General features: G+C 54.3%; 5 protein-coding genes across 5 annotated transcripts; 4 read left to right on the top strand and 1 right to left on the bottom strand.

Moving 5' to 3' along the window:
• On the top strand, positions 1-534 carry BBK36DRAFT_155501 (hypothetical protein; the record flags this gene model as incomplete). The annotated part of the gene is made up of 1 exon (XM_024897638.1): positions 1-534. A coding segment is annotated over one exon (534 nt), but the record flags the coding sequence as incomplete, so codon positions are not given.
• Positions 535-3682: 3148 nt separating this feature from the next.
• BBK36DRAFT_1113756 (hypothetical protein) lies at positions 3683-4926 on the top strand (the record flags this gene model as incomplete). Its single annotated transcript, XM_024889950.1, has 2 exons — positions 3683-4143; positions 4206-4926. The coding sequence occupies 2 exons, from the start codon at positions 3683-3685 to the stop codon at positions 4924-4926; spliced, it is 1182 nt and encodes a 393-aa protein (XP_024752412.1).
• Positions 4927-5439: 513 nt separating this feature from the next.
• On the bottom strand, positions 5440-6740 carry BBK36DRAFT_1113291 (S-adenosyl-L-methionine-dependent methyltransferase; the record flags this gene model as incomplete). Its single annotated transcript, XM_024889893.1, has 2 exons — positions 5440-6478; positions 6562-6740. 2 exons carry the CDS (start codon positions 6738-6740, stop codon positions 5440-5442), a joined length of 1218 nt encoding a protein of 405 aa, XP_024752411.1.
• Positions 6741-7367: 627 nt separating this feature from the next.
• BBK36DRAFT_1193110 (hypothetical protein) lies at positions 7368-8949 on the top strand (the record flags this gene model as incomplete). The annotated part of the gene is made up of 2 exons (XM_024896797.1): positions 7368-7491; positions 7539-8949. The coding sequence occupies 2 exons, from the start codon at positions 7368-7370 to the stop codon at positions 8936-8938; spliced, it is 1524 nt and encodes a 507-aa protein (XP_024752410.1). The 3' UTR covers positions 8939-8949.
• A 685-nt stretch (positions 8950-9634) lies between these two features.
• Positions 9635-10896, top strand: BBK36DRAFT_1112962 (Pkinase-domain-containing protein; the record flags this gene model as incomplete). The annotated part of the gene is made up of 3 exons (XM_024889858.1): positions 9635-9671; positions 9853-10528; positions 10605-10896. 3 exons carry the CDS (start codon positions 9635-9637, stop codon positions 10894-10896), a joined length of 1005 nt encoding a protein of 334 aa, XP_024752409.1.
• Between the last annotated feature and the right edge of the window lie 3321 nt (positions 10897-14217).

Below are 14217 nucleotides of genomic sequence, written 5' to 3'. Positions count from 1 at the left end.
GGGAGGACAGCCAGCGGCTTCTGGCCCTTCTTCGCGTCCGAGAGAGACCGGCGAGCCGTGCGCGAGCAGCGCGTGCTCGAGGTCGGGACCTGCTGGAACGGCATCGTGGTGCTCGACGGGGACATGCTCCTCGACCCGCCCCTGCGCAGCAGCGACGCGGGCTGGGACGCTGACGCGCTGCGCTTCCAGCAGCCCCCGGAGTGCATCATCTCCGAGTGCATGCTGCTGCCGCTGGCCATCACCAACGCGACAGGCGGCGCGCCGGTGGTCATGGACCCGTCCGTCATTGTGGGCTACAGCGTCAAGTGGTGGAGGTACTACGCCGTGTGGCTGCGCATGCCCGTCGTGCGGCTGTGGATGAGGCTGTTTGAGGAGGGCTACTGGGGCCTCTGGTGGAGGCTGGGGATGGGCAACGGGCTGCGCTGGAACGGCCTGGACAACGGCAAGGAGAAGGACGAGTGCGTCGTCACCGGGTGGCCCAGCTGCGAGGAGGACGAATACGCCGTCAAGGGAGCGTTGAGGTTCAGCAACTGAGACCCCGTTTGATTGTCGTCAACGAGGCTTGTGAACACCCCCCGGTGAGACACCTTTGCTACAGATGTCTCTCTCCATATGTACTACTAGTAGTACATACTACGAAGCAGCAGTTCGTACAGTACGGGCCACCTGTGGAGAGAGAGGGATGGATGTCTTTCAGGACCCTTGCGGAGAACAACGGCTGGTCAATGCAACCAGCCTAGGCTGTCTTTGCCTCTGTCTCTTTTGTCTCTCCCTCCCCCCCCTGTGTCTCAAAGCAACTGGCCTAATTAGGTACCTACTATTCAATGTCCTCGTACGAAGCACAGGACAGGACAGGAGAACATGCACGCGCAAACGAAGGCAACTGGACCCGGCCAATGGACATCCACAAGCATTGACAAGTAGTAGGTACTTGTTACAAGTACTACTAGTACGCGCTGCCACCACCTGCTCGATTCCAGCAAGCAATGCTTGGGTAACATTGAAGCGGGAAGCCATTTACGGCTCGGAATGCATGTACCGAGTACCGAATACTGCCGAAGCTGTAATGAAGAGATGAGAGAAAAAAAAAAGGGCGCCTAAGACGAAGGGAAAGCGGTGTAATAATCGACCAGGTGGACTGACTGACTGCCGGTCCGGCTGTTTTAACGTTGCTTCTTAGTATTAGTAGCACGTACGGGTAGCGCGAAGCGGTAATAATAGCAGCAGCAGCAGCACGCGTCAACTTTCAATTGGGAGCGTCTTTGTCCAAGCTCTTCGACCGACGGGCTCATCATACGAGACACGAAACGGCTCAGTGGCTGGTTGTTTCCGTTCCATTTGCTCCCTTCGTCTATACATACAACTTTGTCTCGGCACTCTTCTGCTTCGAGGACGGCAGTATCATGTACCCCCTCCATACTCGGACATCACCCAGGAACAAACAAGTCCGCCCTCATCTCGGCAGAGCCTGTCCGGTCAACGCATTGAGTCTCCATCTATGTATCATAATAACAATGGAACACGTCTCTTTCAACGCCCAAACTGACTCTCGTGATGTCTGCACCTTTATCGCTTAGGGCGCTTTCTGTTTTTAAATTTCTTTTTCTCTCTCTCGCAGCCCCCACAACTGCTCTCCTCCGGACCCTTGAAAGAAGAGGGCCCCCGCCATGCTCATGCCATGCCGTGCCTCTCGAATCGCCAGGGGTGAAGTGAGCGAAAGCAAAAAATCGACAACAGCAGGGGGGGAATCATGCCCTTGACCCTTGTGACGAAATGTGCGGGCGAGGAAAAGTATGGAGTATTACTCCGTACTCCGTGATTTGCCAATGGACACTGCCAAGCGGCCCTGGTGGCACGAGGCCTTTTTTTCCTCTTTCTAGTCTACCTTTTCTTCCGCCTCTGGCGATCCTCGGTGTTATTGCAATTTCTTACAAGTTCTGTTCTGCTTGTTCTGTGTGTCTCTCTCTCCCATTAACTGATAATGATCCGTTCTAACAAGCCGGGTTGCATCATGAAATTGCGAACCTTGACTTTGCCTGTATTCTCCCTTTGCCCCCTTGCGGTGAGCGATGTGCCGAGTTGCTGTCGAGGTTCTAGACCAGAAAGCTCCTCCTATCTGTGCTCAATGAGAGGGCATCTATTACACACGAACTATGCAATTGATTCTCAAACTAGTACTACTAAGACCATTCCTGCCAAAGCTGCCAATGACGTCCACTTCCCATCTATGAGGCACTAAAAACGCAGCAGATACCGAAACTCCGGTTTATTCGCGTCTTTGCCTCTTGGTTCTAGAAGCATTGCACGAAGTCCGGCGTGCCAGTTCGTTCTCCATTGGTCTAACACACAATGTGGCCCCTTCTGTCTCCAAAGGTACATATGTATGTACTTGTCTCACAGGAACCTGAACCTGAGAAGACCCTCCAAAAGACCCCTTCTTTCCTTCTTTTGTCTTTTTTCTGTGGTTTACTATTTCTTTTACCTCATCGAACCAGGGGTTGCGATCTAGGCGAAAAAGAAGAAAAAAAACTGTGGGAAAGCAAAAAAAAAATCAACCCACTCGAATGTGCCGAGGCAGCGGACCAACCAGAGGGTGGCGATTGCTGCTAATCTTTCCCTCTCTCCCCCACCAGCTCTTCGTCCCCACTTCTTTCTTCTTCTCAACCCCACTACTACAAGTATTATGTACACAATTTTGCCTGCAACAATTGGAAACTCGCGGCAAGTACTCCGTACCCAGCAAAAAAAGCATGCCAGCAAACCAGCCATTCTTGCCCTTTTCGTAAGGCCCGGCGCCTCGGAGGCTTGGGGCGGGGACCAAGTGCAAGTGGGGTCGTGCTTGCCTCAACGTGAGTACAAGTACTTTCAGTATGCAGAGCCCCATCTGCTGCAACAGGCGAGTGGTCCGTGCAGAAGCAACTGACGTTTAGCGGCCTCCACTTCGGCAGCCGTGACAGGGCCCCTCTGGCCAATAGGGTCGACGGGGAAGGAAAAAAAGAAGGGAAAAAGGCAGCAAGCACGAGAGCTTGTAACCTTTTTTATTCGATTTTTTCTGGCCTGGCCCGCCAACGCCAAAAAAAAGAGAGGCCAGAGAAAAAAAAAAAAAAAAAAAAAAGTCGCCTGAGCTTTTGGACCGGCTCTCCTCCTCCTCGTCGTGTGTCGTCGTCGTCGTCGGTGGCTCCTCTTCGTCTCCTCTCCTCCTCCCCCCCCAAATCACCCGCCTTTGTAGTAGAACCGCGGACCGCCTCGTCCTCCCCGAATTCGGTCTTCTCTCCTCGTCTGATTGTTATTATCTTATTTTACTTTTTTTGCCCCGAGACAATCCTGCCCTTTTCGCCTCGGGCCTGTTTGGGAGACTCTCTTCGTGCAAACTGAACCTCAGACCAGCAACCCCCAAACAAACATCGTCATCATCTCCTCCACCCCCCGTGACTCTTGTCGTCTGCTGCCTGTCCTGTCCCTGTGCGAGCCAGTCTGTAGTCGATCCGTGTCTTCTCCTCCCTCTACTTCCCTCCTGCCCTCTGTCCTCTCCATCGATCTACATACTTGTTTGCCACCACCATCTTACTTGCATCTCCATCATTACGTCTTTCCTCCATTCCAATTACATCCGTATCTTAATACCTTACCCATCCATAACCCCAAAATAATCCAACCAACGACTCTCTTCTCATCCGTCACGATGCCTTACAACACGCGCCGCAAGTCACTGTCCTTGCCCAGCCTGGGCATTCACATCCCCGTCACGCACGCCTCCCGCGCCGCGGCATCCAAGAGCAACTCGCGCGCCGCCTCAGCGTCCTCAGCCTCAGCCACGCCGGCGTCCTCGAGTGCCTCGCGCTCGGAATCGCCAGAAGCGCACCCCAACAAGCGCGCCAAGCGATCCCATACCGCAACAGACTCGTCCTCCTCCTCCTCCTCCTCCCCATCGATGGCCATCGAGAATACCCCGCCTCCGTCGCCTACACGCGCCATCAGCGAGGAGATGCCGGATGCCGACGCAGCGCACAAGATCGATCTCGAGAGCATCAAGGACGACATTGTCGAGGCTGTTGTTGTCCAGCTGCAAACCACTGGCAACCGCCCCCATCTGATTAAGGAGTTGGCGACTGTCCTCGCGCAGTCCCTGACGTCTGTGCAGCAGTATGTTCTTCCTCTCTCGCTTCCCTTTTCCTTGGGCGAGCCATGCTAATACCGTCGCCTAGGTCTGCGAACCAGTGCGCCATCATCTCGTCCCGCCTCGCCTCGTACATGAAGCGGCCCTGCTGGTCCGCCTCCAACCCTTGTCCATTGGCTAAGGAGCTCGAGACAGTACACCCACGACGCACTTATTACTTCCTCACCACCCAGCCGAGGCAAGAGCTTCCAGACTTTAACGCAAGCCTCCAGGCTGCTTCTGTCACCCCATCAGTCTCCCTTACGGAGGATTCTGGTTCCGAAGATATCGAGGCCAGGCGGCGAGAGCTGAGTCCTTCTCCAGAGGTGGACCTGTCGGCCACCGAATACGACAATGCCGACGACGATGTTGCAATGCCCATGACCCCCATCGGATCCTTCTCTTCGCACCGGAGACTCGTGTTGGGTCCTCGCAACAACTCTCCGCCTCTCGAGAAGGACGAGCGGGAGTTTACGCAGACTGCCGGCCATCTGCAGAAGCGCAAACTCAACGCTGAAGCGCCCCAGCCAGAAACCGTCGAGCGTCAGAGCGTCGCCGACTTGTACCGGGACGATGCGTGGTTTGCCGATAGCCGCCCCAACGCGGCCACCATATTCCTGGCTAGCCCCTCCATCAAGCCGAGCATCTCCGCTGGTCGGAAAGAAGACGATGCCGATGCTTGGTTGAGGCTAAACAACTTGTTCGAATGGGGCAAGGGCGCCGAAAGCATCGAGATTGACGAGCTCGATTATCTGCTAGACGCCTGCTGATTTCCTTTCTTTTTCTCTTTTCTGTTTCTTCTAACTTTTAATGTTATCATTGGGATGGCGCAGGGAACCGGGTATACTCAAGGCGGGAGGAGCTGGCGTTGGACGGTTTTGTATTTGTATCAATGACCTGGAAGGACATTTGCGGAGAGACAGACTCCCCTGTAGATATACTAGATGACCTCCACTATATTTCGGGGATGATGAGAAGATGAGAAGACGACAACCAAAAAAGGAGCCATGAGGAAAGTGCTTGTGAAAAGGGGCGTTTGGGGAAAACAAAAACCAAAAGGAGAGAAGAGAGAGGGAGCACATACAGCAGAGCATGCCACTCATTCATAACAATAAGGTCCGCTTATTTCTAAACCGCTCAATCTCAAATCAGTTGAATGCGTCAACGTCCAGTTACATGGTGAGCCGTGAACAACAAGTCCTGGGATCCGCTGATCTGACACTTGCCCGCTGCTTGTGGCTGCTTTTTTCTGCACGAACAGCAGTGCGCGAATTCATGGAATGTCATGTCTTGTTGGCCGCCATTTTCAGCTCAATCCATACCAGGGTCCCCATCTGAGTAATGTTTGGCCGTTCGATCTTGACCACTTCCAGGCCAGGCGTCGCGGCCACGGCATCTTCGACGATAGCTTCAATGTCCCTGTTCCACCAGCACCCGTACTTTGCAAAGTGCTTTCCCGCGTTCTTGTCCAGCAAGCCGTTCACCAGGCCATAGTAGCCTTTGCCGTGCTCAAGGAGGATTATGCGGCCGGTGCCGGGTCGGACGACGGTTGCGAGGTTGGAGAGCACAGCGACGGGATCCGAGACGGAGCAGAGGCCAAAAGTCTGGATGACGGTGTCGTATTTGTCGGTGTGCGCGGGCGGCGGCAGCGGGTGGTGCGCGTCCGAGTTGACGAGGCGGACGTGGCCGTCCAGGAAGGAGAGCTGGCCACCGGTGTGGTCGGCCATGGACGAGGCCTTGACGACGGGCGCGGAGGAGGCCATGGGCGGAACGGACTTTGCGAGCCTCTTGCGCGAGACGTCAAGCATGTCGACGGAGATGTCGAGTCCCGTGAAGGAAGTGATACCCTGGGGCACCTTGGGAGGCGGAATGTTGCCGGTGCGGGCGGCCTCGACGGCGGTGCTCAGGGGCTCCCAGTTGTAGTACTCGAGGTTACGGCCGGAACCCATGGCGAGCTCGAGGACGGCGCCCTTTGCGTGGGCAGCAAGCTTCTTTCGGAGCTTGGTGATGCCCATCCACCACTCGGGGAGGTTGAGCTCCTTGTCGAATTGCTCTGCATTGTCACCCGTCAGGGCGGGAGGACGGCCGGTGGGGGTAGCATGTTCGCAAGGCTGGGATGATGACGAGGTGGAGGATGGGGATGATTTGATCGTTGCGACTGTGGTGCCAAAGATGTAAAAGCCTAGGAAGCCGGCGAGGAGGGAGGCGCCGGTTAGAGGGAGCCAGGCGCGGCGCCAGATGGTGAGGAGGGTGTCTGCTTTTGGAGGTTCAGGAGGAGGAGGAGGTAGTGGTGGTGATGTCGAAGGGAAAGGTTTTTGTGTCCTGTTACAGTCTCTTCGAGTCAACAATGCTTCAAGGGAGCTTGAGCAGGCGACAGGGACAGTATATGGCACAGAGAGACGAACGGTTTATATGATCTCGTCACACGGGACGCTGGAGGGGGAGGGGTCCCTTTCACCGGAGGAGTTTTCACAGCTTGACGCAGAGAGGAAGAGCTTGCAAGGCGGCGTTGCAAGGGCGTAGAGAGCGGCAATGAACAGGACCCCACCACGGCCGTGGCAAGGCGGCGTGTTGGGGCGTTCATCGAGGAAGCATTGTTGAGGAGAAGGATCTGATGGTCATCAAGGTTGCTGGTGGTTGAGCTGTGAAATTTGCTCAAAGGTGGTTAGTGGCGGTTCAGGCGCCGTCAGAGGCTATCGAGATACGATAAGCCATCATGTGGGCTCGAGGGCATTTGACCCGCTGCAGAAGGAAGCACAGCAGGTGCATGGGGGGGTTGCAGGTGGGGCCAGCCCTCGCTATCAGCTATCAAGGTGTCGAGGGCGTATTGAAGAGCGGGAGAGGACAGCCAGCATTGTGGATGTTATCAAGCATTGATTCTCTAAATAACGTATTGAGTAGATTCATATACCGTATGCATATCATTCTTGGAAGACGGCGATGGTTCAGGACGGTGCTGGTGGCGGAAGGTGAAGAGTTACAAGCTGCATTATTACACAGCTTCTGTCAAAGAGCTGCCGGCGACTAAGCCAGACTAGCATCTCGCCTTCTTACTCCCCTGCAGCTCATCCCTCCACATCCTGGCCTTGCAACTCAGAACGTCACGTCATCATCCATCACGGCTGTCCAGGGGATTAACGAGCAGGTGACACAGTCACAGAGAGACTGCGCAGTCAATCCATCTCATTCATCGACCTCTTCTTCAGCAGCAATGGCGGGCCATGGCGACTTGCAGGAGATGCTGCGCATGTTGACGGCGCGCAAAGCGTCCATGATGGCGGCCATGGGCTACATTAAGGCACTGCAGGCCAAGAACCTCAAAAGGCGAGAATCTGGTGCCGCCGACGCTGGCGACCACGAGCTCCCGTGACTAACGTTTGAGACAGCATCGACCAAATTGCTGAGGCGCCTCTGGCTACGGTAGAGGCAGCCATCAGTGACGCGAAGCTGGCCAAGAGCTTCCACACGGCCTGCAAGTCGCACGGCAAGAAGAGCAACAAGCGGGCGGCCGAGGAGCCCGCTGCCGCAGAAAGGAAGAAGCCCAGGCTGGAGGTGCACAAGCGGGACTTGGACTACAATTCCATGCCGCCCGAGGAGCTCGAGGCTTCACTGGCGCTGCCGCTGTGTGAGGACGAGGAACTGATCAAGGGGACGACACTGGTTACCAACAGAGCCCCGCTGGTGCTTGCGTTTGCGGTGGAACTGCTGCGCTTCACGATGCCGGAGCAGCCTCCAAGCAGTCGGCTCAGTCTTGCCCAGGCTGTGGTGAGTGCAAACTCGAGATCCAAGGCCATAAGCATAGGCATCGAAAAGGCGCCGGTCGGTGGGGAGACGCCAATACCTACCGGCCAGCCCAAAGTTTCGGTTTTAGGACGAGAGATTCCTGTTCTGAAACGAGGTGGCTATACGTGGTCTGATGAGAACCAACAATCCTCATCATCTGCGGAGGCGACAAACTCGTCCTCGTCAACGGCAGCATCCACAACGTCCCACAGTGTATGGGCAACGAGCAAGACGCTGAGTTCCAAGGGGTCTGTTTTCGTAGCGCATGCGGCTCCAATAACGGCGCCGTCCATGCGCTCGGGGCTCATGAAGATGCTCTTCAACCAATACCCTGACCTAGAGAAGACGGCGGATCACGTTGCCTGGGCGATACGCACAAGCTTCGGAGGTTCGTCTCTCGTGCAAGAAGCCTCGTTTGACGATGGCGAAGCAGGCTGCGGCAAGTTCATGTTGGAGCTCCTGCGTGAGTCAAACATCACAAACACACTCGTTGTGCTCGCGCGCTGGTATGGCGGAGTCATGTTGGGACCTGATCGGTGGCGGCTGATGCGCGAGTGCCTCAACGACGCCCTTTCGGCCCAGCGGCGGACGTCGACGTTTTCAGGAGAGGCGCTCTGGGGGCTCGATGTCGAGGATAATAAGCCATCCATATCGACAATAGGCATGGCCATTCACCGTCCTGAAAACGCGAGGAACTATCTCTTGCGGAGCTTTGCCTCTGCCGGTGCCTCTGATGGCGGTGGAGGCAAAAAGACGGCGGCAGCACTGAACGATGAGAAGCAGGAGAATCTTGGGAGGCTTCTGGGTGCTCTCAGGCTGCTGTTTGCAAGCTGGGCCGGCGTTTTGGGGCGAGCCGAGTTGGATCGGAGGGCATGGAGCTGGTACGTGGCCGTCCGGCCTGACATTGAGGCGGGCCCTTCTGGATGGGGAGAGAAGGGGACGTTGAAGCTGTCCAAGATTCTGGACCTGAGGCGGAAAGAAGCTGCGGTGACGAAGTGATTGACCTGAGAAAAAGAGTCTGTTGAGTTTAGCAATAGAATAGCGGGCGATGTGTTCACTATACGGCGTTCCCAGGGCTGGATTCTATATGAATGTAGTACACATATATAGCTTGTTTAGTTCCCATACATAGTATTTCAGCAATTGGCGATGGCTTCCACTTCCATGTGATTGGAGATACGCCACATTCTGTGCCTGTGGCGGGGCATCTGCGCCAATCCCAACCGGGCTAGGCCAGGACCACCAGCTTTCTTTTCTGTTGTCCATCCAAGTCCCAAAGTAAACAAAAGGGTCCAGCTTCTTCCTCAAGCAAAACCCACCCAGAGCTCGTCAACACCAGCCCTCGACCTGCATCTGCGGGACCAACCTCTCGCCGCTGCTCTACTAACCGACCCAGCAGGGATTCTACACTCATTGAGACTCAACGCCAGACTCGACCGGACCTTCTTTCGTCCAGAGAGCCAAGTCCGACCGCGTCTGTGTTTCACCCCCACGCGAATTGTCGACCCCTCGCCGCGGTGACCAAAAGGCCGTGTTTTCCCCCTTGACCAACGCCGCGTTTTGTGCACGACATCGACGGGCGAGGATAAACGGCAAGGCAGTGACCTCGGATTGTTGCTTATTGATATCTCCTTCTTTCTCTATTCAACTCATTCCCATCCGATCGTTGCCTGATTTTCTCACCTACTCGCCGCCATGGAGAATTATCAGAAGCTGGAGAAGGTCGGAGAGGGTACGTTGCTGCTGTGGCTTGCTTACCCTGCCCTGTTCCCGGTGACATACTGCATCCTATGCATCGCTTTTTGTTCATTTGGCTGGTTGGGCTCCTCCATCAGCCTTCCTTTGGCACCTCCACGTCCGCCCTCACATCCTCAACCTATGCCGCCATGCTAATGCGTCCACAACCCTCACAGGCACTTACGGCGTGGTGTACAAGGCTCGAGACCTTGCCAATGGCGGACGCATCGTTGCCCTGAAGAAGATCCGACTCGAAGCCGAAGACGAGGGCGTTCCCAGCACCGCCATCCGCGAAATCTCCCTCCTCAAGGAGATGCGAGACCCTCACATCCTTCGACTACTCAACATTGTCCACTCTGATGGCCACAAGCTATATCTGGTGTTCGAGTTCCTCGACCTCGATTTGAAGAGATACATGGAGGCACTTCCCGTCAGCGACGGCGGCCGAGGAAAGGCTCTCCCCGAGGGCTCTTCCCTTCGCCTGCAGCACCTTGGACTGGGCGAGGCCGTTATCCGCAAGTTCATGATGCACCTGTGCAACGGCATCAAGTACTGCCACTCTCACCGCGTCCTGCACCGGGATCTCAAGCCCCAGAACCTACTCATTGACAAAGAGGGAAATTTAAAGCTTGCAGATTTCGGTCTGGCGCGGGCGTTTGGTGTGCCGTTGCGAACCTACACACACGAGGTGGTGACTCTCTGGTACCGAGCTCCCGAGATTCTCCTTGGTGGACGACAGTATTCTACCGGCGTCGACATGTGGTCGATTGGTTGCATCTTTGCGGAAATGTGCACCCGCAAGCCCCTTTTCCCAGGCGACTCGGAGATTGACGAAATCTTTCGCATTTTCCGGTGAGAAAGGACCTTTCCCGGCTTGTCCCTTGCATGTGTTTTCTGTCTTCGCTAACTGATAGCCATCACCTTATAGTGCTCTTGGAACCCCGACCGAGGACCTGTGGCCCGGCGTCACGTCCTACCCCGACTTCAAAGCCTCCTTCCCTAAGTGGCAGCGAGATTTCTCACATCCTCTCACCCCCAACCTCGACGAGAAGGGACTCGATCTGCTTGAAATGATGCTTGTCTACGACCCGGCCGGACGAATTTCGGCCAAGCAAGCTTGCAACCATCCATACTTTGAGGACTACGTTCCCTCTGCGCCGACGACGACGACGCCAGCAGCCGCCCCGACAGCAACCCGCAGTGCCGGCTACTTCCACTAGATGGGCGGAGTGCCTCCGTACATGTGATGCTCTATCTGATGACGGCTCCCGAGATGGTGAATAAAGGGCTGATGTGGTTTCCACCTGTCTGTTTTCAGGATACATTCGGCATCATTATCATCACCGAAACGCCAAATATCATAAGGGGGTGGGGAAGCAGAGAAGCAAAAATCGTGCTTGACACTGTTATTGTCTGCTCATCTCAATATGGTTGAGGGAGAGCCTCAAGGGGGAAGCACCAATTTGCGCGATCAACATTGGTGAGATCACGAACGTCTACTGGCCATACCTCGGTTTCGCGTCAGACGCCGAAGGCACATGAGCATCGCAAAGGGGTCGATAACGTGATTGATGCGCGCATTGATGTGCCGAATCTGTTGAGGCGAATCTTTGCGCCGCAGAGGTCTGTGGACCGGGAGGATACGGGCTCGAGACGGGCTCCTTTGGCAGCTATTTTATCTTTTTTAATGTTTTCATGTACAGCATATTCAGGGACAATGCCAGGTTGTAGGGAAGGAATGGGTAACAATCAGCATGAGGATAATAGTAGATGACTTGAATGATGGAAAATGACTTTTAGGGACTATCTGAGCGCTGATTGTTGAGTCTATGTCATTGATACCGCCTGCTTGATGCTCGCAATGCTAGACGATGGGTTTGGCATTCAGAGCTTCGAACTCGCCGCGACAGTTCAGCCCACGACACCAGAAGCCTCCATAGGAGACGTCAGATAATCAGGCGTCGAGCCATCTTCCTATTTCAAACATAATGTCAAACTGCAGGGTATTTCGTCTCACCGTCGTAGGCGCCGCTGTTGGATGGAGTACAATATTACGAGTATAACGACAATCCCAAACCAAAAGAATACGACAACACGATTGGTCAATTAGGCGCAAAACCGCAGTAAGCGCCCAACCCATGTACCAACCTCCTCCTTCCCCTTGTAACAGGCAAGGCAAGGCAGGTGGTACTTGGTCATCTCCCTCGGAATGAATAAAGAGGATCCGATCCGAGAGATGCAATGCAACGGCGCCTAAATGATACGACTACCTTAACCAAGGTAAGGTTAAGGTAGCATCTCGCGGTTGATGAAACGCGGCAGAGGGAAGCGCCGTGGCTGCCTCTCTACATGGGTCTGAGCAGGAATCGTTACCTTGTAGTAAGGTAGTTGAGCAGGGAGAAGGATCTGGTAATCATTACAAGTTTGAAGATCTTGTGAGAGCCAATGGGCGGGCAGGCCGCGGCTAAAGTATAGTATCGCTCGGGCCCCATGTTGGTTGTTGCATGTTCACTTTTGGAGGGCATGATTGAGCAACGTTCCGGTTTATCGGGAGGGAATGGGCTTCAAGTTGTAATTATGGCATAGGAGGGAACCTGAAACAGCAGAAACTTGCTTCACTCGAGGCTTTTGACTAGGTATGATGGCTATCCAGGATTTGCTCTGTATGATTGAAGTTGTATGGTATGTATTTGTTTGTGAGGGCGAGGCTGTGTTGGAGCTTGGCGAAATCCGGACCGAGGGTTACGAAGTTGAGAACATGTGAAAGACGGGTAACGTTATCACAACAATGAGGATTTGGTATGGGAAGTGCAAAGTGTGTTTGGTAAGGTAGCATTCGGCGATGCCAGCTCGGTGTTGTTCTTCAGAGGAAAGATGAACGATGTGCATCACGTCATGTGCCGGGTTAGACTGCCTATCGCGGTCGCGAGATGGATGTTTATAGTGAGACATGCATAGGGGCTGAGAGAGAAAAGGCTCTACCACTACGCAACGAAGGAAAAGATACGATGCTGTGCCTTTATGTTGTTCAAGGTATGGTACTATGGGTAAGCAAGCCCTTTCTGGATTGGTGGCCGCGTTTCTTTTGCTCGGTGATGTTACGCCAGGGTTGCGGCTTTGTGGTTGTTTGTGCGAGGTGCGAGATGATTTACCATGGTGGTGGTTCGTGAAAGTCTTTGTTCCTTCGGGCAAATAGGCGGACAGAAGATTGGACGGCACATGTGAACGCGATGAGAGTTGGGGGGTGGGATGAGTCCGGCGGTGCCGAAATAAAAGAATGCAACCAGGAGAAGGGGATGTTTTCGACGTTCTTGAATGGACGGGTTAAGACAGATGGGCAGCAGACTGTGTTTGCGAAACGGTGCATGACGTTCTAGAAGGAGTGGTTGCTGATGCTGCCTCGTGGGCGTGCGGCCTGTTGACTGCTGTGTTTGACCGAAGAAGCATAGGAGAAGTGAGACATTGGGACACCCAAGGGGATGTTGTGGTGGTTGAGTGCACGATGCAATGGAAGGACGCAGGTTTTTGACTTGGAAAGGGTGCTTGTTTGCGTTCTTCGTGCTTTGATTAGATTGCATGGTGTTTGTTGATATGGCTCATGTCCGTGTCCGACTATTGCATCCGATTGATGATGGATGTTCGTTTTCTAATACCGTCGCCGATGCAAGTTACAGCGAGGCCAAGTACCTTATTGCCCACCCTCTCGATGCGACAGCACATGACACCAGATGCACACACATCCAAAAGCTGCGCCCATGTGGTTTTCGCTCAATCAATCAACATCGATCTTTACCCCAACATTGCAACAAAGCAGAAAATATTCTGACATGTGCCGTAACATGGGTGCCCAACCATAGGCTGTGTTTGTGTTGTTTTAGTATTCCTTTTGGGGGGGACGCTGAGGTGGGTGGTGTCCTTTTCCTGCTTCTCAACTTCCCGCCATGCTGGTCCCCCATAAAGCACTCCATCCTTGTGACTTTGCCCTCCGGAGCCACTCCGTGACGGGCATCGGGTGTGCATGGGAGCGAGTCGTGCGAAAAATGGGTGTAAAGTTCTGGCATCACTTGATGCCGTGCATGGTTGGGGTTATTTAGAGAAGTTGATTATCAGCCTAACAAAGATATCACTGAAAACACAATTCATCCATATTACTCGCCGCAGTTCAGGCAGTCTAAGTGATCGTATTCGTGAAGCCTTGAATCTCATTTGCCTCCTTTCGGTAAGAAACACGATCTCTTTGTCATTTCACATATGGCTGGACATGCGTGTTTCCATGGGGCTGGTGGCTTGTGACCTCGTTTGTTGGAAGGCGAAAATTGCGTGTTCACCTCCAGCCACACTCGAGGCCTCGTCAGCCACAGCTCGACATGGGGTAAAAGTGGGGGGGGGGCTTCCCATGGCTTTTGGTCCAGGAACTTGAAGTTGGGAAAGAGAGCCTGTTGTTGGGGTACATTCTCCGCATGTACAGAAGTGAGCATTGAACTTCAGGTTGAACCTTGTGAAGAGGGAGCGTTGCGGCTTTTGCGTTGGGCTTCGGCTTC

This window comes from Trichoderma citrinoviride (assembly GCF_003025115.1).
Source record: "Trichoderma citrinoviride strain TUCIM 6016 unplaced genomic scaffold BBK36scaffold_3, whole genome shotgun sequence".
In the NCBI taxonomy this organism is placed as follows: domain Eukaryota; kingdom Fungi; phylum Ascomycota; class Sordariomycetes; order Hypocreales; family Hypocreaceae; genus Trichoderma; species Trichoderma citrinoviride.
The sequence above is the reverse complement of the archived record's forward strand: the minus strand, read 5'-3'. Positions and strand labels throughout refer to the sequence as shown.